Source organism: Salvia splendens, chromosome 4, assembly GCF_004379255.2.
Source record: "Salvia splendens isolate huo1 chromosome 4, SspV2, whole genome shotgun sequence".
In the NCBI taxonomy this organism is placed as follows: Eukaryota; Viridiplantae; Streptophyta; class Magnoliopsida; order Lamiales; family Lamiaceae; genus Salvia; species Salvia splendens.
In genome coordinates this window covers 3,102,458-3,128,287 of record NC_056035.1, presented here as the reverse complement: position 1 = coordinate 3,128,287, position 25,830 = coordinate 3,102,458, and the positions used below count along the sequence as shown (strand labels likewise).

Sequence of the window (25,830 nt, the reverse complement as noted above, 5' to 3'; positions counted from 1 at the left end):
TTTCAAAGGTTTATTACTACCAATTAGATCTGACATAGTAACTTTTATTCAATAATATAGTCATTTTTTCGTAAAAACAATCATTTTTAGCACATCACTCCTCTTTATAATAACAATAACTTTTATTCATAACAACTTACAACTCACTTAGATAATTGTAATTTTGTTTATTATGAATGTCTTTTTATTCATAACAAGTGTTATTTTTATGAAAAATAGTCATGAACTGAGTTTGTGTCAAATTTGGGCCACGAATGTGTTGGGAGTGGGTTCAGGTCGGTCCCGAGCCAACCTGACCCCGTGCATAGTAGGGAACGGCAGCAGGTCTAGCGGAGTGTTTGTGTAAAATATATTAGTGTATATTCACAGAAGAAGTCAAGTAGTTTAAAGTTTAAACCGTAGAAATTATCAAATTCTTGTGGTATTTTCCCAATCTTTTTTAGTAAAACAAATAGATAGCTAATAGTACTATTTTTATCTCCCTAAAACTAATTAATCCTCAATAGTATGATTAGTGTCAAAGACATATATATGTATAAATCGACCATCGTTGACACTATAAGGTTCTATTGCCTTATTTCACCCATGCAAATCTATTAACATTAAATTCACAAATATGTAAAAATCGAAAGATGACTAGTAATCATCTGAAAATCTTAAAATTTAGTTGTGCTACAAGCGGTATTACAGTATATGTTCGAATATTCATAAAGTAACTAGTACTGTAAGAATCCTAGCAGTTAATTAGAAGACACTTTGTAAAAAAGGTAAAAAAAAGGAGAGAGGGAAGAGAAATGAACAATGGGGCATAACTGTGACATGAGGTATTTGGAAGTACTGCACTATCAAGTTTATTTAGTTATTCGTTTAGTTAAACTTTTCAAAAGTAGTTATTATGATGTGTATGTGTCCTAAAAAATTTATAAAGGACATTATAATATCTATAAGCTTTTAAATAGTATTTGTAAATATTTTTTCATATCCTTTTTTGACAGCAAAAATAACTTTTTCTTTAGGAATTGGGTTTGAATTTATTTGAATAACTTCGGAGTTGGGGTTTACCTCCATCTTCGTCTGCCATCCATTGTTAGCGACGTCGCTGCACCATCTCTGCCTTCCGATGCCAGGACTCCGACCCCATGAGTTTCTGTTTTTGATCTACCAATACATACACTTAAACATATATTAGATCATAATATAGCTAGCTGGAACCAATTTGAGCTAGCTCTTTATTTCCTATTTTTAGGTGAAGTTCACATCACACAATCACAACAAGTAGAAATAATTGGGAGAGGAACAAAGTAAGATGAATATAAATGCAGAAAACTACAAACACATAAAAGCGAAGTAAAAACACAATTTGATTTAAAATTAGAGGTTACAATCACGCAGAGAATAACAGTGGCTTCACGTAGTCACATTCCCAAGTACAAAGATCGAAAGTGTCAACATGTGATGGGGTGTCAAATTATCAACTTGTTTTTGTTTTTAAAAAAATATAAATTTGATTTCTTGAAAAATAAATTAATTTATTTTCTTAAATATTAATATACCCTACCTCCCCACTCACTATTTTGTATGCATTATGCCTAGAACGTGAAGGGTAACCCTACCTTTCTCCCCACGCTCTGCTAAAGCTGCATTTTTTAAACAGATATTGTTTGCTGAATTATATAGAGTGGTCCTCCCCTTTTATTTTATTTTATTTTCCCTCTCAATAAATAATATACTATATAATTTTCAGAAATTACAGAAAATTAATAATAATAATAATAATAATAATAATAATAATATTCAGTTAATTAAAAATCACATCTTTTTTTGTTTTTATAAATACCATTGTTTTCTTGCTCCTCCCTTACAAGAAACAAGGGTTTTCCTCTTCTTTCTGCAGATTAATTAATTCTTGAAGCTTATTTCTCTCTCTCTCTCTCACTCTATCTCTTATGTAGATGATGAGAATGAATCCGTGTCATGCTTTTCCACAGCTTTCTTGAACTTCTTTTATGATGAATATCTCAAGAAATGGTGAAGTTCAATAAAACTGTGGGAAGACATGCCAAAGTCTGGATTTTGTGCCTTTTTTATTTTAAAAAAACTCAATTTATCTTAATTTTCCTAAGTTTATGACACAAGTGGAGGATTACACAGACATGGATTCCGACCAACCGTCTTCAGACATGGTAATTCTCTTTTTTCACATTTTTACTGTGGTTTTGTACATTTTTCCTGTATTTTTACGAAGCTTATTGTGTTATCAGTATATATCTGCTTTAGTTCAGAGAAAATGTACAATTTTCATAGTTATTAATTAGCGAGAAAGAGCTTTTCTCAACATGATTATGTGTTTTGTTTACTTCATCAGTTTTCTGGTAAACCATCTACATTTGATATATGACATAATTAAGATTGCTTTATGATTTTTAAGTCTCAATTTGCATTCCCATTTTTTAGTTCACGATCATTCTCTGTGCTTCTAAATTTGATTAATGACATAACTGAGATTGGTTTAAGCCTCATTTTTGTATATTCTCATGGTTTTTAAATCTCAATTTTGGATTCTCGTGATTAAAATGCTTCTTTAATTTTGATGTAAGTATGTGAATATCTTTATTTTTCATAATACATCGTAATTCTGTTTATCTGCTAGCTTGCTGCTTATTGTAAACTAATCTCTTGATTATATATCATAATTCGGTTTATAAATAGTAAAACCTACATATGTACGTACACAATTATTTAATCACTTCCGGTTTTCAAGTACTCTATGAGTCTTCATTCCTTATCATAATTCTGAGTTAATTCTCATACTTCAGATTTACAAAATCATTTAATTATTGTAAAAATTAACTGATTTTCTGTGAATTTATAACATCAGAACTCTCAAAAACTGCAGTGATGCATATCATCGATGATGATCATCACCTGGTTTAATTATGTCAAATATACTAGTACTTCTTAATGTTTCATTTGTATCAAAATAAACAGACCTTAATTTTCTTATTTTTCAAAAAAATGATTTTTCCCCAAGATTTAATTAACCATCTGTTTCTTTGGGCTTTTGCAACAAAGTCACCAAATTAGGTTATCACTGCAAGATTTTTAAACATTTTTATTGATCAATTTTTATTAATTGTTTGTTTGCAACAACCCTATCTTGGGTCAATTTTATAACCATATGTATATATACAAGTAGGATAGGTTAATTTTTCAAGAACTAACCATAACAAGTATACTCCAACCCTATGTGCTTGTCTCTCATTTATGTGGGCCCTTCATATATATTAATTTCATTATATATCATATAACAAAGTACAATTAAGTAATTATATATGGACAACAATACTATACACAAGTGTGTGTGTGTGTGTGCGTACTGTCATGCATGTCTTGTTATACATATATAGCTTCTGCAACATTTACTATATGCTCCAATCTCGCGTCTCATCCACTACGTACAATGATGATAATGAAATACGAGATTGAAATACAATAAGAGCATCCACAATGGCGGGTGTCCCGGCAGACTTCGGACCGGCGTGCCGGACGTCCGCCATTAGGCAGCATGCATACGGATACGGACATCCGCTGCGGACACCGGAGTTCCGCGGCTTTCAGGGACGTCCGTCGGGATGTCCGCCATTGCATTGACACGACGGACGTCCCGGCGGAGGTCCCGATTTTTTATTGTTTTTTGTGGATGTCCGTCTGGATGTCCTTGGTGATGTCCGTTATTATGTAGTGGGAAGTCCTTATGACGTGGCAGAAGGTGTTTTTGGGAAGTCCGTCGGGATGTCCGCCGGGACATCCGTCCCATTGTGGATGCTCTAAGGGAATCACGGAGCGAAAGCACCCGTGCGCTAGCCTGGCTAGGTGTGTTTTACCATGAAGAATTACTGAGGGGGGCCCTGGCCCCTCCCTCTGTCCAAGTGAAACAAGAGTGGGTGAAGAATGTCATTTCAGGAGTTTGGTTTGTATCACAAAAATAGGTATAATTGTTTGGTATGTCATCAAAATTGATGAATAAAGAGAAGAGAGAGGGGGGTTTTACATGATATATATGTATGTATGAAATGTACTCTAATATTTCAGAAACCTATACTTTTCCATAGCTAGCTTTCTGCATTCATCTCTGCTCTGTCTCTCTATATTTCTTTTGAAATGATATCATATACTACTGAATTATTGTGTTCATGTGCACATGATCATCATCATAAAGGTAACTTTATATTTATCATCAATCTTTGTCTTAGTTCTTCACTAAACCTTTAATACTAGCTAGTACTACTATATTTCTCTTTTTTTCCTACAGGTGTACATAAACATACGAGTAGAGATGTCCATCGGGCCACTCTTATCAAATTTTTGGGTTGATTGGTTATGAAGCACTCGAGCTGAATTTTTTTTGGACTATGTATAAATTAAATCTCGTTCATAACCCTAAATTTCAGGGTGTTGCGCTGATTTGTTGTGCTATAAATGTTTCTCAAATATGGTTACAACTTCGACTTACATAATACTCCATTCATATATAACTCTTAAAGAGATAAAGGATTGGAAAAACATCTTTTTTCTAAATGATCATCCATTTAAAGAAAAATCACGTCAAAATATTTTATACAAGTGCTAGAAGTAATGAAATAATACTAAGAATAGCTTTCAATTATTAAACCAAAACACATTACTAATATTTTTAATAAAGCTTGAAAATCAAGTAACTGAGTTAAATTTGGTTAATTCACTCAATTTTCAAGTCAATTTAATAAATGTTAAAGGGGTATAACTATATTAATAATACAAGTACAACAAAAGGTCAATTTTGGTATTATTTAGAATATTAGGGTTCAATTTAAAGTATCCGAAATCGCAGGGAGCATTTTGCAATAGTCGAAAGTCTGTTGACAAGCATTTCTACTGTTTCGCGCAGTTCTTCTTCATCAATAATCACGCAAAATTGAGTACAAACAATTCAGCAAACATCTTTGCAGGCATGAATATGTACGGCCTCGATAGCTCGCTCTTCGAATTCGGTTTCAACGACCCCTCTCTCATCGACTCGATTTCGAGCTCCCACACGATGATCTCCGATAGAAGATACCATGAAAGAGAGGAAGAGAATTTACTCAGACTTTCGAATTCAATTTTGAGAGATATCAAGAGGCCTAGCAGTCCACCAAAGCACCGGCACGACGGTACTTCGCCGCTGCCCCTTGGTATGGATTGGAGCCCTCCCCCTCGCAATTGGGTAATTTATCGTATCTATTGCTGCTGAATTGTTAATTGGGATTTAGGAAGATCAAATTTTGTTTGTTTCTGGCGCAATTTCTCACGTTTTCTAGCTAGCGTAGTTGATGTCTTTTTTTACTAGGATTAGCTAGTGATATTCGAAATCATTGTCATACCAATTTGAATGGATAGTGGTATTACTGTGCTTTTAAGTTTACTATGATAGTATGATTTGTTTTTGGAGTAAATTCATACTTTTTGTTCTTTTGATGTGTGATAGTGACTATTCTCCACACGCACGCACACACACTGACACACATATATCTATGGCGATTGTAAAGAATATGATGTATGTATCTTTTCTGCAGATGTTGTGCCAGTATTGGTGTTAGCTTTTCTGTATTACGGAGTATGTTATTGTTGCTTCTCTTTTAATTCAAATCTTAATGTGGCAAATGCTTTGTTCCCCACCCCACAGCATAAGGTCTATTGCTTTCTGTTGTTTAAACACTTGATTGTAATGATGACTTTGATGATGTGCTGTCCTGTGGCTTGGCTGTTTCCCATCATGTAAAGTTTCAAACACGGATATTGCACTTTGTGCATTCAAATTTTCCTGAAGTTATCATCGATCGTTTGTTACGTTGAACACTTTGAAGGGAGAGTGTGAAGGGAAAACTGAGTTATACTAGAGATCCCCGCGATTTTATCCAGTATCCACAAAATTTTAGTTTGTCCAGTACTTGTAATCAATTATTTTGAAGAACATTTCTATAATATTCAACTTGAATGGTGCTTTGAGGAATTCAAGTTCAACACTTCAAATTGTAAGGTAACTGAAACCATTATTTTGTGATATTTCTAACATTATTCTATTCTTTTCTATTCAGTTATACAAATTAACAGTCACTGTATAATAGTTTTAGGTAGACATGATAATATATGATAGGCTCATTGAAGCCTTTGGGAATTTTATTTGACGTAAATGATATGGCCAACCACTTAATATTTAGTGCTCCTACTATTCATCTTCTCTTTTGATTACTAACTGAATTCTTGGCATCAAAATTTCATTTTGAACTTAGATGTTGGTGTTTGGAGTGTAGTTTCTAATGTTTCTAGGTTTATGTTGCTCCCTAGAAATGGAATGTTGCAAGAATCTTCACAGCGTTTCAGTAAAACGTCACATAATGAGGATAAGTCTGGACTAAATGTGATGTGTGACTAACGATGTGCTCTAACTGAACCATTATTGTTCTACTAGAAGTCCACCTCATTCTGATGATATGGTTGATTACACTCATTCTTCATGGACTTGTAGAGGCACTACTAAACCTGCTTGCTGGATTAACTAAATCAAGATTTCTGCTGCTTTTTAAATCAATGAATGATTCATTTACCTGATTCTGCATCGAATTTGTGCCTTATGTTTCAGTTTTGGTAAATTTTGGTATATCGTTTACTGAAATTTTAATCATGCTTTCTAGAATTATGAACCTGTTTTTTTTCAATGTAGAGTGGAGTGAACACAATCTGGCCTCATGATTTCCACACAGGATGGAGTTATTGTGTCACAGTTCCTTCATGGAGCATCTTTTCTGAATCAAGCGGCTCTGAGCCTGTAGTGGTAGAGATATTTATTGGCTTATTTTATTGTTTGTGTGGTTCTTTTTCTAACATACAACTATGTTTTGATGTTTCTTTATATATGGTATAAGTAATAATAGTGTTTGAGTTTATGCAATTTCCCTTCCTTGCATTATTATAACATAAAACTCAAGAAAAAAAATAATTACTTGGAATGGTACAAAGTGTAAGAATAGTTTCTTGAATTCCTGCCTCATTCTCATCTTCATCTATCTTTATTGTCCTCTTTTGTTTATCTTCCTGCACATCATCTTCACTCTTCCACCTCCCACCTCGACCTCCCAACTCCGACATACACAGTAAAGAAAAGGAGATGTTGCTCGATTATGTTTAGTACAAAAAAATTGTGTTTGTTAAGATTTTGAACATTTGGCAAAAGTAAGATAGATCTAAGATGGATAGAGACAACCACTTTTACATAACCAAGAAGATCATGCACGTATTAGAAGCTGAAAATTTAGTAGTATCTGTTTTAACATTCCTACACAACAGTTTTACAGGGTTCAAGTTGGTTTGCAGTCGCCTGAAGGAACTACCACCACACGTGAAGTGTTGAGGAGATTTAGTGATTTCTTAAAACTGTCTTCTGATGTGAGTTACATTTATTTCAAGTTCTCTTATGGGGCAATAAACTAGAATCTTGTAATTTGACTATAAAATTCAATTTATCTTCATTATTGGTAATACTTTGAGTAATGTGCTCTGTAATCTTTTTTTTCCTGATGCTGTCTATGAGGAACACTGCAAACTGTGACAAATTTCATTTCTTTTCCAGCTGAAGCAATCCTTCCGCAATAAGAAGTTACCCCCTGCCCCTCCAAAGGGGCTTCTGAGAATGAAGAACAGAACACTTTTGGAGGAAGTGCGTAAATTCTACATTCTGCCTCTTGCAATTTATGAATTTAGCCCAATCTGTTAGTTCATAAACAAATCTGAAATGATGTTGACAGATGATTTTGTGGTTGATGTTATGATCTAAAATAACATTGGTGGTTTCGATCACAGCGTAGGTGTTTTTTGGAAGATTGGATGGCCCGGCTACTCTCAGATATTGATGTCTCAAGAAGTGCTCCTGTAGCATGCTTTCTTGAATTAGAAGCAGCTGCTAGGTCATGTAATGCATCTCCCTGGTGATCACAGAAATTATTTATGGTTTTTTCTGCTTCAAAGTAATACATATAGTATTTTTTCTTTGTTGTTGCACGTGTGTTTAGTTTTTATATCGAAGCTCATCTATCTATACTGACCTTTCAGCATTCCGAGAGTCAAGCCAGAATGACATTTTTGTGGCTTCTGGCACTTCAGCTCGGGCATCAAACAATTGTAGTGGTACTACTAGTGAAACATCTGAATCTCGATCGGATCTGTATGTTAAGGACAACTACTCGGAATCTCATGAGCAAAATACAGTCCTTGAAAACAATTCTGAAAGTCCTGAACCAGCAACTGCAAATGAGGCCATCTCCGAAAATAATGACGTTACCATCTCCAAAGAGTTTAGTGATGGGAAGGTGATTTGTCTTTCATATTTCTCTTTCGAATTTCAGTTTAAAATAAATTTTCAGCTCAAAGATAGATGAGTGGTGCTTCTGCTCACATAACATGTTGCATTAAGTTAAATTGAACTCCAAGTAGCATAATATCCTGAAGGAAGTGTGTATGAACTTAGGAACACCGGGAAATGCACGACCTGTTGAATGGTGGATGAAGAATCTTCTGTGGTCCTATTTGCTTATTTTGGTCCTTGTTTGCCACCATTAGCTTGAAACATCCCGTTAAAAACATTTGTAATATTATATCTGAATCCCCTATGAAGGTCAAGAAACTGAAGAGAAGCTATTTTATCATCACCTTCTACAGGTCAAAGATCTGGAAACTGAACTTGAATCTTCAAAGCAAATTGGAAAAGAAACTCTCGAGCAGGCACTATTTATTGAGAGGGAAAGATTTACCCAGCTGCAGTGGGATATGCAGGAATTGGGAAGAGAGTTCATGGAGATGGAGTTCAGATTGAAAGCAGAACAGGTTTGCATTTGTCTACTGCGCGATTTCTTCCAGCTTCTATTTTCAGGAGAGTTAATAGCACTTTACTAATCTCAGGATGAGAAGGTTCATGCTGATGAGGAAAAGGCGTCAATCATTAACGAGAACGAAGCATTGAGGCTAGAGTTGGATTCTGCTAGAGAGCAGCTCAAAAATCTGCAGAAATATCGTAAAGAAGCAGACTTGCAATCAAAATCAAATGTTAAACTTCTCGTGAAAGAGGTTAAATCACTTCGAAGTTCACAATCAGAATTGAAGCAGGAGTATGACGCAGTGTCAAAAGAAAGTGTGGAATTAAAGGTAAAATTTTATTTGGTTCTGCACTTTCTTAAAAATGGAAACTGACAAAAATTCTGATGTTGCTCTAAAAGAATTACTAGATATAGAAAAAAGTTATGTTATGGTGAGAACAAAAGTTCTTATGCGTATCCCTGAGTCACTGTTTGCAATTGCATTCATTGACTGTCTCCGTCTTCTGTAACCTTCTCATTAGTGCTAAGAATAGATAATGCTAATACTCTTCCCTATAGACAAAACTACAAAAGGAAAGGACGAAAAGGGATTGTATTGACGCTGCCAACAGAAAGTTGCTGCATGAATGTAATATTCTTCGTAGTCAGCTCGAAGAATGCGGTGTTAATTTTTTGGTTGAGCAAGAATATAAGTTAAAGATGGAGTCACCAGGTGATGCTATGGATTTACTAGCAACTTCTGAAAACCGTATTGGTCTTCTTCTGGCAGAGGTAGTCTCATAACCAACTGGACTCTTACTTTCTTAAACTGTTTTGGCTATTCATTATAGGATCGTATTGCCTCTATTAACGGTATATGTGACTGACCAGGCACAACTACTTGCACGAGAAGTGGCCACTCCAGTCTCGAGTTCAAGTCATGAAAGTGACAAGTTAACAACAGATGACGAATTAAGGAAGATGCTAACAGAAGTGCTCATTGACAATGCCATTCTGAGGAAACAGGCAACTTCAATTATCCGGTGTGCTTTAGATACTACTGAGACGTCACCACAAAACACACAAATGAGCTAAGGAGATGCGCCTGCCAGATAAGCGGTAAGCAGCAAGTTATGATGTAACCAAGTGTGTATGTGTGCATAACCTGTGTAGTTAAATGCAAATCATGTGTGCCTGGCCTTCATGATGCTGCTCTACAGAAAATAAATCAAATAATGTTTTTGTATTGACCAGTTATTCTACTTATATACACTTAAATATACATCTGTACATGTTTGTTTGTTTTCTGGATTCAATAAAATAAGGTTCAGCATATGATATTAACACATCGCTGGAATAATAATGCCATAACAAAAAGGTAAATTGCTTCTAAAATCATGAACTTTCATAATAGTTTGGTTTTTCCCGTGAACTTTAGAAGTTGCGTCAAAAATCATGAACTTTGCTCCCGTGTGCCGATTTCCCAAGTCGGGTATTCCTGCTAAGTAGAGTGCTGACGTGTGTAAGTGTCTGACGTGGATGATGTTGTGGACGCTAACATGTGCAAAGATATGGATTTAAATTTTTTAAATATTTTAACTAGTGTTTTAAAACTGGTCTGACCAGTTTTAAATACATTTTTATTCTATTTTTAATTTCTCTGACTCCATTGCTGTCTCCCGAAACGTCGATCTCTTCTCCACCGCCGACCCTTTTTTTGACTAACGCCGCCTTCCTCTAGTTCAGTCGTACAATGCGGCGATGATTGCGTCGATTTCTCAAGCAAAATGGATGGAAAAATTTAGGGATTTATGATTTTGATATGGAATTGGGGGAAAAGATGGACCAAAGGCTGAGGGAGACAAGCGACATCGGGGAGTTTTGCAAAACTCGACGGAGGGGAGAAAATAACACAGAAAAATCAAAGTGCTGTATTCCATATATTTCAATTCAAATATTAGTATAAACCACACAAATGAATCCTATTGTTTGTGATATGCAGCGATATTATTTTCCTCCAGCAGCGAAATTGTTTGTGATATGCAGCGAATTTTTTTAATTTTTTTTCGCCACACACAAAACTACGTCGTTTTGTGTTCCGGCTGCCTAGTCACGCTTTCAGCTGCCACATAGGATAAGTATACCAGAAAACTACCGGGTCGGATCATTTGGGAATTTTGTACAACCCGATAAAGTTCATGATTTTTTACACAACTTTTAAAGTTCACAAGAAAAATCAAACTATTGTGAAAGTTGATTTTAGAAGCAATTTACCCAAACAAAAATAATAATGTAAGTTAACTAGTGTCACACTCAACAATGTTACTATGCATTTGGGTATCTAGTATGAAAACAACAATATCTAATATGAACAAAACAAGAAAACAAAAAAGGAAGTCGTTAGTAATTGAAAGGATAGTAACTCATACAGAATTAAATGTGATTCGTCTATAAGAAATGGCATCTTCGCCGAGCATCAGTCTGTAATTTGGAGCTTGAGGGCCGAGGGTGGGTCTCTCTTAGTCAGAACCAAAACAACCTTCCTACACAAGAGTCTACTTATCTCCGCCACCAAACATACCCATCATATCCTTGGAAGAACCCATTTGCTTCATCAAGCTTTGTAAGCCGCCCATGCCACCAATCTGTTTCAGCATCTGGGGTGGAAGGACTTTGCTCATGTGTTGTGCATTCATGTTTCGAGAAAGTGCACTCATGTCTCCTTTCTTCGGAATCTTAAGACCCTTCATCTTGCTCCAGACCTTGGCAAGCCGCTTGTACTCTTCCAACATATCCATTACATCCATTATAGGACGACCACACCCTCTGGCTATCCGTATGATACGGGATTCATTCATGATTTTCGGGTTGGAGCTATCCAACTCTGTTAATAAATTTTGGGTAAGTTTATGCAATATAACTTTATTCATGTTGAGTTTATTTTATAAATAATGAAATTTTGGACTAGTAAACACCTAAAGCCATCAGATAAACACTTGCCTTCATTAGTCATTGAGTCCATCATTGTCATATATCTTTTAATCTTTGTCTGGCTTTCCTTTTCTTGACCCTTGGGCATCAATTCTTGACTAAATCCTGGAAGCATAGAGAATACCTTCAAACAAGAAACGGTGTATTGGTAAGTATGCAATTACTTCAAAGTTTATTCACAACCAAACACTGTGTATAAAGAAGCATTAAGAACAAAATTCCATCACAGAACCATGGCGGCTGAGTACTTTTGTAAGACCAAAGATATGTCCAGTTCAAAAGAGAACTTCTACTGGTTTTTCCCACCCAAACATTATGTATTATATTATATATGAATAAATAAATAATCGATCTGAGTAAATTAATCATGCAGGGAGCATTTTTCTTTAAAGAGTAGCAAAACAAGATGAATAATACCCAGTGATAAATTAATATAAATCAATTGAGATAGGTTGTCAACTACCAGACCTGACCAATTGGGCCCATTTTAAGTATACTCTGAAATTGCTCGTACATGATCCTCAAAGTAAAATTTCCCTCAGAAAGCTTTTGGAGAAGCTCAGGCTGTTGATCCATCGGAACAACTTCTTGAATTTTGTCCATGAAGCCAGACCAATCACCCATACCTGTGAAAAGCATTTATATTAAAATATGGTTTGTCTGAACAAGAATAGCACAAAATAATTGCAACCATAATTAGGACTACTAACCCAAAAGACGGCTGACAAAAGGTTTTACATCAAATATCTCGAACTCATCCATATGTTCACCCGTCCCAATAAATATGACTGGACTTTTTGTTGCTGCAACTCTGTAAATGGAGTGAAGGATCATTATATTTTCCATAGGAAATCAAGTTAATTGTTGTCTGCACGGAAGATAATTTTTCTTTATTGTATAAATGAACAATAATCAATTGCATAAAAAACTCTTAAGGACCTAAAAGCAATGATATAACATCGCAATCCCATCAAATTTTCACGAGCAACTTACTATTGGACGCAAATCCAACTAATTTCGTTCACACTTCACAGTTGGAAGAAATTCCACATTTCATCTCCACTCAGAAATAATGGAAATAGCAGCACTTTATAGTTCTGCTAACCAGATATTTATCTGACTTTAATTTCATCAATGGCCATTATCTGTTCTTTTCACTAAAAAGCAGCTTTCAGAAAAAAAATACTTCTATCAAGTTTTAATACTTTATCACTCCAAAAAAAGTAAAATATGTTAATATTCTACACTTACGCACTAAGAGCACCACCTCCCTTAGCATGGCCATCCATCTTTGTGACAATCACAGCTCCAACAGGAACACTTTGCTTGAATGCTTGGGCCTGGTCAAATGCAGCTTGACCGATACTGCTATCCATAACAAATAAAACAAGATCTGGTTTCTGATGTATCAAGAAGATGAACTCATCATTATCAACTCGGGATCCAAATAAAAACATAAGAAGATAAAATAAAGGCTTACTGTTGCTTCGGAAACTTGACGCATCTCTTCAAAAAGTGCTGCTTCTTGCTTGTGACGTCCACTGGTATCAACAATTATGAGATCACAATTTTCCTTCTTAAATCTCTCAACTCCTTCTACTGCAATTCTTACAGGATCGGACTCAGTGTAGCTGTAACAGAACACATTATATTATCAATCAAAACAAGATTACAATCATTATATATACCTAAGACTCAGACCATCTAGATCAAACAAACAATACCCAAGTATAGAACAAAAAGTAAGAAAATTGAATGAATATATGTCTTTAAGTCAAGCCCCAGTTTTCTTCAGGAACCTATATTAAGTACTTCAAAAGATACAAAAGAAAATGAAAAGCGATATCTCTCTTCACGGATATTCAGAATCTTCACAAGAAGAGTTCTAGAGTATTACTGAGAAGCTAACTCAACTTTCTAAATTTACTAATAAATAACTTCCGACATATTTGCTAGAAAGGATTAGATTGTCATGTACTCATGATTATCACAGTTCCCTATACACTGCCCCTACAACCACCTACAACTCACTCGCTAAAACAGAATAAGGGGTAATAAAAGGAGACCTTGTTTTACATGGAATGAAACAGTCAATCCATATGCTCAGTAATTGAGAAAACAGATAATGTTATTGGTTCTTTGCCTAACTAAGGTTGGCAAGGGGTTATTCATTATTCTTACAGGATTTCCAAATCTAAAATGGATATAAAATATACCTTCCATAAAAGGGAATTTTAGCTTTTGTGGCGTTCTGCTTTAACTGATCAAAAGCACCAGCTCTAAATGTATCCGCACAAACAAGTGCTGGCTTATAACCTTTCTTCTGGTGGTAGTATGCATATTTTGTACAGGTGGTTGTTTTCCCAGATCCTGGAATAAGGTTCAAGCCATCAAAAATTAATGCATATACATGTTGCACGTGGTAATCGGAAAATATGAATGACAAAAATATTGTCAAAACTCCAACCCTAAACACAGCCATATTCAATCTACACGAATGACTGTGATGGGCTAAACATGCTCAAATGTCATATTAGCAGCATACCTTGTAGACCAACAAACATTACAACACTTGGCTTCCCTTTCTTTGGAGTGAAAGCAGGCTTCCCTGGATCCAATATCGTGCATAGCTCATTAAAAACAGCCTACAGAAAGCCAGGGAAAAGAAGAATAAAAAACTGTAAGAATAGCAGAGGCGTTAGAAAAGTTAAACGAAAAACTGCTGCTTACTTCACATACTCCCACAATGGGCCAGTAAATGGGAATAGAACTGCACAAGGGATAAAAGCTAAACAAAGATGCAGACATACACGACTCAACCACACCATCATAAACAAAGATGCAGGGATACTTGCATGTTCTAGCATGGCTCGGCATGCTTATAAGAAAAAACAGTTTAGAAAGCTAACCGGACTAGAAATTATGATTCAAATACAAAAACAATAATCTTCCATGTTTGCTTAGCAGCTTTCTTAGAAAGCATAATGAAAATTTCAAGATGGGTGATAAGATAGCTGAATTCGGGAGTTCACATAGTCAGATAATTGACACGAAACACTCGATTCTCTCCTCTTTAAGTTCTGCCACATTAACATCTCCGATTAAAATTCCTTCAACCCCCTCAAACATCTCAGAATTCGGCGACAAAAATTCGAACTTAATTGAAAAAATCAACAGTCAATAGAACCAAAAATTGAAAAACAAAGCCTTCACCTGTTGGATGATTTTACGTTTATTGTGGCCAGCGGCTAGATCATCGAGATTGACGATCTTCTTGATATTGGTCTGCATATCGCGAACGAGCTTGAACTGGACATCGGATTGGAGAAGCGCACGCGTGATCTCGTTGAGACAATCGTTAAGCACTTTCTCGTCAATGATGGTCGCATTGCTCATCTGCTGAAGAGCACGCGAGATGCTTCCTCCTAACTGCGCGAGCACCATCTTCGCCTATCGCCGGTGATCCAATTAGGTGTAGGGTTTAGCCTGGTTCGCCGGGAGAGAGAGAATTAGGGTGTTGTGGATTTAGGCGATATCTGAGAATGAAGTGGATTGGAATTGGGACTGGTAATTGTTTCTATCCCTTTCTCATTAATAGTCACAAAACACAATTAATGAATAAATTAATCTTCACTTTTAATAATTTTGTCTTTTTATATCAAAAGAAATTTGTCAATTTTATTTTAACATTTAGTAAATCTAGCAATTATATCTACTTTTTTAGTTACCATAGTGGTCGCAAATCGTGTGAATTTAATTATTATCGAGTTAACTTGATAATGATTCAATTCAATAAGACATCGTCCAAATTTGACATTTTAAGGAAATTCTCAACCCAAATACGAATATGATATGCTATCTTCAAATTCGAACACGATACAAACGCGTTGATTGATACGACGCGATAATAACACAAAATCAATTTACATTATTCAACTTGATGCACACCATAAAAACCTAATATTGCATGAACCTGATTTACACAATAAAATTTTACATTGTAAGAACTTGGTTGATACAATCAAAACCTTATTTATACAATAAAAACCTAAATTACATGATCCAAACCTGATTCCATGTCCTAATAAAAATAAAGTATATTATTATTTAAAAAAGAATAATAACATTGATTTTTAACGGATTACGAAATCCAATAAAAAATTATCGGATTCTTAATAGGTCAATCCGATAAAGACACGAACTAAGTAAAATTTGACCCAAAGTTCCAAATCCATTAATTGTGTGAATGTTCGTCTTGGGTTTTCGCGTTAGGTCGGAGTATCAATTTATTCAATTATTTTCAAATAATTTCTCATATACAATTTATTTTAAAAATATATAAATGCATCAATTTTATTTTAAAAATATATAAATGCATCATTTTTATCTTAACATTAATAAATATATTCATCAATTTTATCCTAATTTTCTTGTACCTGCCAAATATATTCCTATATTTTCAACTTGGATCCATTAATCAATCTAAAAATTATTTCAAAAGATAAAATTCATTTGCATACAACTTATTTCTGAAAGAAAATAGTAGATCATCTTCTGATTCATCATAACATGATTCCACTGTTGAAATTAGTAAGTTGAAAAGATAAAATAGAATTGATACCACTGTTAAAAATGAAAATTAAAATTGATAAATTTTAAATGTTAAAATGAATTTGATAAAACTATCAACATCATCCCTGCTCTAACAAACTCCATAATTAAATTTTATAGTATAAATGAAAAAGAACTAGAGAAAATTATGGAAAAAAACCTAAGGTAATCGTCGCAACTTGCTAGGCCGAGATAATTAATGGAAATATATGGTATTATATGAATATCAAGGTTTTATACATTAATCTTGTATTGAACATTTTGGCTTACAGTTACAACCTATAGATAAGAAAAGGCTAGGCAGCAGTTGGTGCCCGCATACATATAACACAATCACTCAGTCCCACAATTTATTAAAATACATCGGGATGGAAACGCCCGGGAAAGGAGTTGCTCAGCTGTGCGTGCTGCAAACGCAATGTCAATGCGTAGTTGTTTGCCTGTACAAGTAGCAAAATAAACACAAGTGTTTGCCCACATAAGAATTTCTATCCGAAAATTTACCTCAAAGAACCAAATAAACCAAACACCAACATTTTGAATTTGTTAAGCACAAAACAGATTGAAGTTCAATGCACTGACCTCAAGAGTTCGCAACTGCTCCTGATGCTGTGCTAACAATTGCTTTACGTGTTGCACCTCGAGGCTCTTCTCGTCATTTTCCTTTTGGCGCTCGTGTTGGATGGCTACAGCACGTTTGAGGATGGCATTATCCCGGAGAAGAAACTCGATATGCTCCTTCAGGGTCAAATTTTCCTACAAGGACCACGGATTACTGTTAACATTGTGATGGAATTGATTTTTCAGTTTGCATGTACTGGTAGTCTGCACCACCAGACTACCAGATCATAACAGATTCAGTGTCATCTTTTCCCACGGGGTGTCACCGTGTCAGGGTATGGAACTGATCATTTTTAGCTGATAATTAATGGATCCCATCTAATTCTACAAAGGCAATGCAAACAAGCATGAATGTTTGTATGTATGCCAAAAATTTGTAAATCAGGACGAATAGACATCAGCCGCAATATTCTATAATATGCATGTAATCACATAGATATGTCAGATTGATTATGGATCCTGACCTTATGAAAGTTTTGAGCTGCCTCGACACTGGCCCTAGAGCTGATAGCTTTCTCCAAACTCTCCAATATGCTGGCTGCCCGGAATCTTGCATCATCTATGCTAGTAGCATTCATCATCTCCCTCACAAATAAATCCACCCAATCTGCTAGCGGGTTGTTTTGAGTTTGTGGCTCCTGCAAAGGAACTGAATCCCCACTGGTTTGTGATGCAACTGCCAGTCAAAATCCATCACTATCATCACATCTTCTATACAAATTCCGAATGCTAAATAGCATTCATTATACACTTATAAATTTCCAGAACAAAAATTGGAGATGTCAAAATAATTTTAGAGAGCTAACTTTTTTTTAAGCATGCACAATGCCAAAGATATCCTGCAATGAAGATTATCTATGACCACCATTTTAATAGAGCTAGAGATCAAGCAATGGAAAATGTAACAGCCTTTAACACGCCAGTTTCTGGACTCTGGATCTGGAACATGCTTGTTAGTTTTCATACTAGCATTAAAATGTGAAGACATAGATTGTATATACTGCATATGTTCATTAGATTAAACAACTATTTTTCTAAGATGTACATGAAAGCTTGAAAGAAAGACAGTTTGAGGAGGCTATTGCTGCTGCCTAGGCCTATGGATGAATTCATATACATGTAATGTGATGCAAATATCTGTTTTTTAAAACAGAGAAACTAATTCCGGGGACGGGATCACTTACTGAAAGCCACTACCAGTCATGTATCATAAACCTAAGTATCGATTCATGTGTGCTTACACCATCTAACAAGTGGATTCAATGTAAGCACATACCTTTTTCCATTGTTGCATTTTCTTCAGCACTTGTGCCAATCTTGTCATTCACATGTCCATGACAAAACTCATTTAGTTTCTTAATAGCCAAATCCAAGTCTTCGACAGACTCTTCCATAGCTTTCTCTAAAAGCTGTAAACAGTTACGAAATTATTAGAAGCCACACACATCATGGCAAGTCTAATGAGATGAGAATGTGGTAATAATACCAATAATACCAATACTATCCATTAGGGTAAAGAAAATCACCAATCATATTCTACAAAAAGGCATTGAACCAGAGATTAAAAGGATATCAGTCATCTTATAGCAAGTGACATGTATTCAATTAGGATGTCAATCATTAGAAAATATTAGTAAAAGTATGATGTTCATCCGGTACCAATACCACACACACCATAAAAGAATGCTAAAAGATTGGAATTTCGAATCCAGAATTTTAGCCAAACAATCACATAAGAACATTTCAAGAATAAACATATCCAGTAGAATGAACCAAGTAGAAATTTCAATTTATTTCCATAAACCATAAGAATTGATTATCATTTCCCCCATTAACACCTAAAAATCCAGATCTGTGGAAGCCTAGCATCGATTACATCCTAAACCTGGCATAATAGTGAAACATTCACCTGAACTTCCAGCTCAGGAAACAAAGCCTTGAGCTGATCAACCGAACTCGTTTGAACCGGAGGCGGCGAGTACGTGAACCGGACCGGCGACGTCGACGAAGAGCATCGGAACTTCTTGTAAGCTGGCGGCGATGCAGACGCCGGCGATGACGCGGCGGCGTCGTCCTCGAAGAACGACCTCTTCCCACAGACAACCGCTGACATTTTGTTGAATTAAAAGAATTCACAAATTCGATTATTCGTATCTTCCTGAAATTCAAAATGAATAGGAATTAGGGTTAGGGTTTAGAGGTGCATCGGCGAGATTCCAAGCTTTTGCTTCAGGGTAGAGATGTACTTTTCCTCGATGTCTGATTTCTTCTTCACAAATATTCGTAGCGGCGGATGCGGGTATTTATAGTTGCTGAATTTACCGCTAACGCGCATTTTTACCGGTTTTTTTTTCAAATTTCATTTTTAAAATTGGTAAAGATAATCTAACGGTAACGAAATAAAATTTTGATTTGGGATAATGCTATGCGGCCATATGGCTGGCCACACAGGGGCATTTTTGTAAATAGTTGTACACAATAATATAATAAAATAATAGTTTTAGATAGTGCTCAAATACTTTTACTTAATTGTCCTTTTCCTATCAATTTTGGAGAAAACTAATTATTATCGGCTACTTAACTTAAAGCCATGATAACAATTTCTCTCTATAATAATTACAACTCTATTTCCCAAAACTAATTATTATCGGATCCTTAACTTAAAGCCATGATAACCACTTATTATCGAATATTACTAATTATTAGTGTAGTACGAGAACTTGCTAGATTAGGCCATTCTTGTTTTGTTTTTTTTTGGGAGGGGGGTGTAAAGATATATTGACAAAATATCCTTAAATTTTAAATTAATTTTTAATATAAAATTGGTGAAGTAAGTGAGATGTAGACATAAAAAATTAATTAAAATATTGTTAGTGGAAAATGAGTCTTATCTCATTAGAGAGAAAAGACTTATCAAAATTAAAAAGTAGTTATATATATTAAATAATTAAATAACAAAATATAAAACAATAAATTAAAGTTTAAAAAAAATGAAAAGAAATCTGACATAAGGAAACAAAAATAAGCTACATTTTCAAAATTAATGTTACCAAGATGATTTGGTGATATTTTATAGGTGAACAAAGGGTAAATTAGTCTTAGAAAATTGTTACTTCTAAGATGAACTAAATCCAAGTAAATTGGCACTAAATGTGAGAGTTTTTTTATTAATATTTTATTTTTATGGCTGGCCATATTATGACCATTTAGCACTACTCTTTGATTTGATACTACATCAACATGGGACATGGTAACATATATTATTCGAAATGAATAACATATAAATTATTAAAAATTATTTAAATGGCTTATTAAAATTAGAATTGACTACTTATAAATGATAATCTAGGGGAATGATCAATTGCTAACTCACTCTCTAATTGCTAAGTATAACTAATTTAAGACCATAGAATTTTAAAAATCTAGTGGTCTAAAATTTGTCACGTGTAATTTTCGTTTTTATTAATTGAATCGAAATAGATAAAAAAACTACCAAATTATGGTTTTGGATGAAAATGTCAATATAGTATTTTGAAAATATCAACACAATGCTTTGAGAATATCAACACATTGCTTATGTCAACACATTACTTTAAGAATGACATTCTACATTTATTATATTGACATATTTTATATACTATGTTGACACTTGACATTCGTTGTTGTACGAAAAAATAGAAATTTTTTGAAATTTTTTTCAAATTTTGACATCGGAACATATGCAAGTGATATCTCGTTAGAATCCTTATGAAACTATCTTTAATTTGATATATGTTGAGCGAAAAAAAACTTTAAATCGAGAGTTACATACGTTTTAAAGGTATGTGACATTTTTCAAAAGTTAGTTACAACTAATTTGTTGTAAATTGACCTTAATACCCTTAATGACGTTTTTTATTAATCGTATTGATGTTTCAGAGCTGATGATCTAGGCCCTTGATTTGAATATCTAAAAGGTATTATTTAATTATAGTTAGCACTTAAGTATTGAGTTAGCAATATATTAGTTCAATTCATGTCATTATTAAATTTGGTAAGAAAACTTCAATTTTCCACAATTAAATATTCTAACAAAATAAAACCATAAATATAGAAGGTCTAGTAACAGTTAAAATGACATAGGGAGACGTAACAAAATTAGTTGATTTGATGATTAGTTAGTTGGATTTTTTTAAAATTTAATTTGAATTTTTATACTCCATTCGTTTCATAGTAATTAGCTAGGCATTCTAACACCACTATTATGGAACGTACTAAAATAATAAAATAACTTTATTATTATGAAATGGAGGGAATAATTTATAATAAAAATGATTTTGAGGTAGCTAGGCATTCTAACACCACTTCACACCAAGATACATTGTTTTAGCCATTTCAGTATGTCACTAGATTCAATTTTGTTGAAATTCGATTTTATGAAAAATTTGCTACACGTATAATATTTATATATTTTTACACCACATTCAAAATTAGTGGTAGAGACTTTGAATTGTATTGTCATATAGTTAATGTATTTCTGGGTATTAGCCCAAAATTAAAATTAAAATTTGTGTGTGTGGCAGAATGTGCAAATACCACTTTGAACAAGTTTCATTCGGTTATAGACAAATTTACAATTATTATAGTAATAAAGTTAGTGACTCATTATCTATATACACTATATACACTGTTATTGTTGTTTTGGATCCTAAAGACAACACATAACTTATTCGGTTATTCCGATACCTACAAAATGAGAAACGGTCACTCTCTAACGTTGTTGTCACTTGAAACACAATTTCTTTATCTATATACACTGTTATTGTTGTTTTGGATCCGAAAGACAACACATAACTTATTCGGTTATTCTGATACCTACAAAATGAGAAACGATCGCTCTCTAACGTTGTTGTCACTTGAAACACAATTTCTTCACTTCCATTTCGTCAAACGACAACATGAATTCAAATACATTTCCCCTTTACGTTTATCAATCAAATTCACAACGATTTACACGCCTTTGCACCACATTGTTGTCATACAATTTACTTCATATATATGGCACATCATATTAAACAACATTGCATTTGCAGCTCAAAATTGCAAGTGGAATCAGCCATCATTCCAAATTCAACAAAGCAGGATAAATCCGAATGGAAAATCTGGATGATTTTCAACACACACAAGAGAAACTACTAATGATTTTATTCACCAAAAACTCATACATGTAATGAAACATTTAACATACAATGGTTACAAGGAAAATTCAAACACTACGAAAACGAAACTTCCACAGACGAGCTGTTGAGATTCCTGTTAGCTAACCTGAGTCAGATGGGGCGAGATCCCGGTCGCAGAAACAGTCTTCAATGATAATAACCCAACTCAGACAGCTCTGCTTAGATCAACGTTTTCTTGTCACAAGTCCGTGCCCTCCTCCAGCTCTCTTCTATAACCTTAGCAGAAATTTGCAAGAGCAATAGTTATATGGTCATAGAAGTAACGAGGTTATTAAAATTTCTGCTCATGTGGTTGTAGGAAATGAAAATGTGAAGAAGTAACGAGGTTATTAAAATTTTGGAAGTACCAAGAACCAGATTTCTATAATTCGCGAGGTTCCACCAAGACGTATAGTGGCTTGCCATTCAGAAATCGCCTTTCCTGTACGCGAGGAAACAGTGTTACTCGTTGAGAAAGATTTAGTAACTAGACTTCATAAATCAGCATGTGATTTAGTATGACAAGGATCTGCTCTATGTTAAAACAGAAACATAAGGAATCAAATCTTTCTTGTGTAATGATTTCATAGTAGTGTGCATCAGATGAAATCAAATCACGATATGGAAGAAGATTGCACCAAGCAGAAATCCAGCTCTCCGGAGTCTAACGTGACAATTGTTCGTATTGTACCATGCTAAAAAACGGCTAAGAAACCTACATTAACAAGTTCCTTTACAACACATAATAGCACCAAAGAAGCATGGAACTTTAATTTATAAGTAAAATCTACCTATTTTTTTATAGTAATGATATTGCTTATAAAGGATTTCAAGAAGGGGAATGTAAATTACCTTAAGCTCTGGTAACCCTATAACGCATGCACACTCCACGACTTCAGCACCGTTGCGTTCTAGCCAACCAGAATCGCAATAGCCACAGTGAGTCTGAAGCAGTACACCGCAGACAATGTATAAACCTAAACAGAACTTTGGGAGCTCACCTAGAAGCCTTATGGCCGCAGAAAGAGTCCCTCCAGTAGCCACTAGATCATCGATGACTAATGCTCGTTCGCCTGGTTTAACAGCACCAACGTGCATTTCCAGACGATCTTTGCCGTATTCCAGCTCATAAGCTTCAGAAATAACTTCACCTGAACAGATAAACACCCTTATTTAGTCATAATCCATCTTGAATGATCACAGTGACTATTCGATTCGATCAATGCAGAACGAAAACATCTTCCTCCCATGTCCTAGTACAAGCATCAAACAGAATCAACTAAATCTTAGTCCAATTTTCAACTAGAAACTTCAAAGAAAAACCTTCAAGAACCAAGTTATCTTCTACAAGAATAACTTATTCCTATTCAACAATGAACCAATTTATAAGATAAATTTCTGGGATTTCAACTGGGATATCAAAGTTGTGATCTTTAACTAGATTCATGCTGTAAAAACAAGAAATTTACCTGGAAGCTTTCCTGGTTTACGCAGAGGAATGAATTTGGCCCCAATTCCTAAAGCTATCGAAGGAGCAAACATAAACCCTCTTGCTTCAACTCCTACAACAAGATTCAGCCATAAATTAAACTAATTGAGCAAAGAAAAAAAAAGTAAGGTGACATGTACAACTTTTGAATCCAATAGTACTACACTTCATTGAGCTCAGAATGAGGGAGAAAAGGAGCTAGCAAGTCCCCCTTTTCACCAAAAGTTTGAAGTTCAATCAACCTTAGAAGAAAAGTGCATCATCTTAAAGAATATGAAAAAGGTCAACTTTTGAGCTAACAGCCATCACCCCACTGTCAAATACTATTAAAAAGAAATTACTAAAAAAAAGAGAGAATTATTACCAGCAACAACAGAGATATCCATGTCTCGGTATCTATCAACAAAGATTTCGACAGTGTGCTTGAAGACCTTGTGATTTGAGACAAGCGTTGTAATGTCTTGAAACATAATCCCTGCCAAAATATTATTATTAAAAAAGGTACTAAAAAACAACACCCTCCAAAGAAAGAGACAAGAAAGCCAACATGTTGCATACATATTGAACAACCAAACAACAAAAAATTTAATTACTACAAATCAAGAAGAAGAAAAAAAAAAAAGGACCTGGTTTAGGGAAGTGGGGAACAACAGTAATGGCATCAGAAATGGCCTTCAATCTTGGATCACCCTTCAAACCATTCTCAGCTGCAAACATCTTTTCTCTTTTTTTAAAAAAAAAGGAAAAAAAATAAAAGTTTTGGAGGGATTCTTGTGTATATTCTTGAATTGGGAGAGGGAAAGAGGTGAGAAAATCTATGGTATTAAAGAGTGTATCTTTGGGTTGGTGGGCAAAAGCTCCACTGAGGAAGATCCAATAGCTCAGTCCTCAGTGGTGCTATAATTTATACACCAACTTTTTTGTAATAAAATAAAGATTTAAATGTCTGTAAATTTACAGAAAATGGCTGGTATCCGATGCTCCTTGATGGGTACTTACTTGAATGCATTTTGTCTGGTTTTCTGCTACGTATATGTAATCACTTATGTTTAGACAATAGACAGTGAGGTCTTGTCACACAGTAAACGAAATTAACACTACTTATCATTGAAATCATGCTTTTTCTTCTTTTTAATTTTGTCATTTCTCAATAATGATACGAATATACGAGATATTCATATGATGAATTGCAATGTATTTACAATTCATATTAATCTAATAAATAATTTTTGTTTTTGTCTCCTGGATAGGATGGTGATGGCCACCACTATCATGTAATATATCACTAAAATTCAAACAAATAGTGACATTTTATGTATAAAAAAAGTCTCAAGCAACACAAAAGAGAAGACTAATATAAAACGTAACGACACAAAAGAGAAGACTACACAACAATACAACAATTATACGACATATTGGTGTCATTATTATATACCAACTGATGGAGTACGTACTAAACAAGCCCAACAGCAGTAAAGCCCATCAGCCTAAGGCCCAAGAAAGAGTTCAGTTCGGCATGACTAAAGAGTTCAGTTCGGCACAACCAAAGAGTTCGGCCCCAGCCTACAGCTCGGTAAAAGCCAACCGATCAAACTCTGCTCTCAGGTCGGCATCAAGCTCTACTCTCAGATCGGCAAAAGCTGCTCGGCAATAATTCAGCAGTTCGGTCTCAGTATTCGACCGAACTGGGAGATAGTGGACTCATGCAGAACCTCCACGACCTCCACTACACCCACGATCTATTTAGTGGTGTCAAGCAGTCATTAACTCATGCAGGATAGTGGACCCATGCAAGATCGCCACGATCTCCACGACATCCACTACCTAGTAAATAGCTGCATGCCACGATCTTGGTCCTTTGTATAAATAAGAACCTAGATCAAATAGATAGGGTTAGCTTCTAGACATTCTCTCGATCTCTAGAGATAAAATACAAAATAGCAAGTCTGTATTGTAAGCTGTAGAAAACAGATCAAGCAATACAACTCTGCCCTCTTTTCTTCCCGTGGACGTAGATTTACCTCAGTAAATCGAACCACGTAAATTCATTGTG

General features: G+C 34.7%; 4 protein-coding genes across 8 annotated transcripts; 1 reads left to right on the top strand and 3 right to left on the bottom strand.

The window, feature by feature from the left end:
• Positions 1-4,883: 4,883 nt before the first annotated feature.
• Positions 4,884-10,887, top strand: LOC121797900 (PX domain-containing protein EREX-like). 3 transcript variants are annotated; one of them, XM_042196665.1, is made up of 11 exons: positions 4,884-5,245; positions 6,743-6,853; positions 7,366-7,464; positions 7,649-7,735; positions 7,879-7,987; positions 8,128-8,384; positions 8,734-8,898; positions 8,974-9,216; positions 9,447-9,659; positions 9,759-9,986; positions 10,614-10,887. In XM_042196665.1, the coding sequence occupies exons 1-10, from the start codon at positions 4,991-4,993 to the stop codon at positions 9,960-9,962; spliced, it is 1,743 nt and encodes a 580-aa protein (XP_042052599.1). In that variant the 5' UTR covers positions 4,884-4,990; the 3' UTR covers positions 9,963-9,986; positions 10,614-10,887. The 3 variants fall into 3 exon arrangements, with proteins under 3 accessions (XP_042052599.1, XP_042052600.1, XP_042052598.1); XM_042196666.1 differs by having other exon boundaries at positions 10,609-10,887; XM_042196664.1 differs by lacking the exon at positions 10,614-10,887 and having other exon boundaries at positions 9,759-10,211.
• Positions 10,888-11,136: 249 nt separating this feature from the next.
• Positions 11,137-15,427, bottom strand: LOC121798786 (signal recognition particle 54 kDa protein 2-like). Its single transcript, XM_042197973.1, has 9 exons — positions 15,072-15,427; positions 14,404-14,503; positions 14,075-14,228; positions 13,339-13,489; positions 13,110-13,258; positions 12,569-12,669; positions 12,327-12,484; positions 11,868-11,982; positions 11,137-11,751 (listed from the first exon to the last, which is right to left on the bottom strand). The coding sequence occupies exons 1-9, from the start codon at positions 15,300-15,302 to the stop codon at positions 11,423-11,425; spliced, it is 1,488 nt and encodes a 495-aa protein (XP_042053907.1). The 5' UTR covers positions 15,303-15,427; the 3' UTR covers positions 11,137-11,422.
• Positions 15,428-16,662: 1,235 nt separating this feature from the next.
• Positions 16,663-19,404, bottom strand: LOC121798240. 2 transcript variants are annotated; one of them, XM_042197145.1, is made up of 6 exons: positions 19,337-19,404; positions 19,000-19,248; positions 18,367-18,499; positions 17,555-17,766; positions 17,052-17,225; positions 16,663-16,909 (listed from the first exon to the last, which is right to left on the bottom strand). In XM_042197145.1, the coding sequence occupies exons 2-6, from the start codon at positions 19,201-19,203 to the stop codon at positions 16,823-16,825; spliced, it is 810 nt and encodes a 269-aa protein (XP_042053079.1). In that variant the 5' UTR covers positions 19,204-19,248; positions 19,337-19,404; the 3' UTR covers positions 16,663-16,822. The 2 variants fall into 2 exon arrangements, with proteins under 2 accessions (XP_042053079.1, XP_042053078.1); XM_042197144.1 differs by having other exon boundaries at positions 19,000-19,347.
• Positions 19,405-22,254: 2,850 nt separating this feature from the next.
• On the bottom strand, positions 22,255-24,770 carry LOC121801396 (adenine phosphoribosyltransferase 5-like). Of its 2 annotated transcripts, none has more exons than XM_042200879.1 (7): positions 24,404-24,770; positions 24,142-24,252; positions 23,758-23,850; positions 23,290-23,439; positions 23,141-23,199; positions 22,657-22,730; positions 22,255-22,518 (listed from the first exon to the last, which is right to left on the bottom strand). In XM_042200879.1, the coding sequence occupies exons 1-6, from the start codon at positions 24,492-24,494 to the stop codon at positions 22,671-22,673; spliced, it is 564 nt and encodes a 187-aa protein (XP_042056813.1). In that variant the 5' UTR covers positions 24,495-24,770; the 3' UTR covers positions 22,255-22,518; positions 22,657-22,670. The 2 variants fall into 2 exon arrangements, with proteins under 2 accessions (XP_042056813.1, XP_042056811.1); XM_042200877.1 differs by having other exon boundaries at positions 22,255-22,525; positions 24,404-24,769.
• Positions 24,771-25,830: the final 1,060 nt, after the last annotated feature.

What these genes read in the sequence shown, in the direction of transcription:
- LOC121798786 (XM_042197973.1), bottom strand. Translation starts at nt 15,302, where the DNA reads ATGGTGCTCGCGCAGTTAGGAGGAAGCATCTCGCGTGCTCTTCAGCAG. An exon ending in GTCAAGTTTCCGAAGCAACA is followed by an intron (nt 13,259 to 13,338) that starts GTAAGCCTTTAT and finishes TTGATACATCAG; the next exon opens with AAACCAGATCTTGTTTTATT. An exon ending in GGACTCAATGACTAATGAAG is followed by an intron (nt 11,752 to 11,867) that starts GCAAGTGTTTAT and finishes ATTTATTAACAG; the next exon opens with AGTTGGATAGCTCCAACCCG.
- LOC121798240 (XM_042197145.1), bottom strand. Translation starts at nt 19,203, where the DNA reads ATGTCAGCGGTTGTCTGTGGGAAGAGGTCGTTCTTCGAGGACGACGCC. An exon ending in CAGCTCAAAACTTTCATAAG is followed by an intron (nt 17,226 to 17,554) that starts GTCAGGATCCAT and finishes TGGTCCTTGTAG; the next exon opens with GAAAATTTGACCCTGAAGGA. An exon ending in AGCAGTTGCGAACTCTTGAG is followed by an intron (nt 16,910 to 17,051) that starts GTCAGTGCATTG and finishes CTACTTGTACAG; the next exon opens with GCAAACAACTACGCATTGAC.
- LOC121801396 (XM_042200879.1), bottom strand. Translation starts at nt 24,494, where the DNA reads ATGTTTGCAGCTGAGAATGGTTTGAAGGGTGATCCAAGATTGAAGGCC. An exon ending in GGATATCTCTGTTGTTGCTG is followed by an intron (nt 23,851 to 24,141) that starts GTAATAATTCTC and finishes ATCTTGTTGTAG; the next exon opens with GAGTTGAAGCAAGAGGGTTT. An exon ending in TAAACCAGGAAAGCTTCCAG is followed by an intron (nt 23,440 to 23,757) that starts GTAAATTTCTTG and finishes TTATCTGTTCAG; the next exon opens with GTGAAGTTATTTCTGAAGCT.
- LOC121797900 (XM_042196665.1), top strand. Translation starts at nt 4,991, where the DNA reads ATGAATATGTACGGCCTCGATAGCTCGCTCTTCGAATTCGGTTTCAAC. An exon ending in ACAGAACACTTTTGGAGGAA is followed by an intron (nt 7,736 to 7,878) that starts GTGCGTAAATTC and finishes TTTCGATCACAG; the next exon opens with CGTAGGTGTTTTTTGGAAGA. An exon ending in TCAGATTGAAAGCAGAACAG is followed by an intron (nt 8,899 to 8,973) that starts GTTTGCATTTGT and finishes TACTAATCTCAG; the next exon opens with GATGAGAAGGTTCATGCTGA.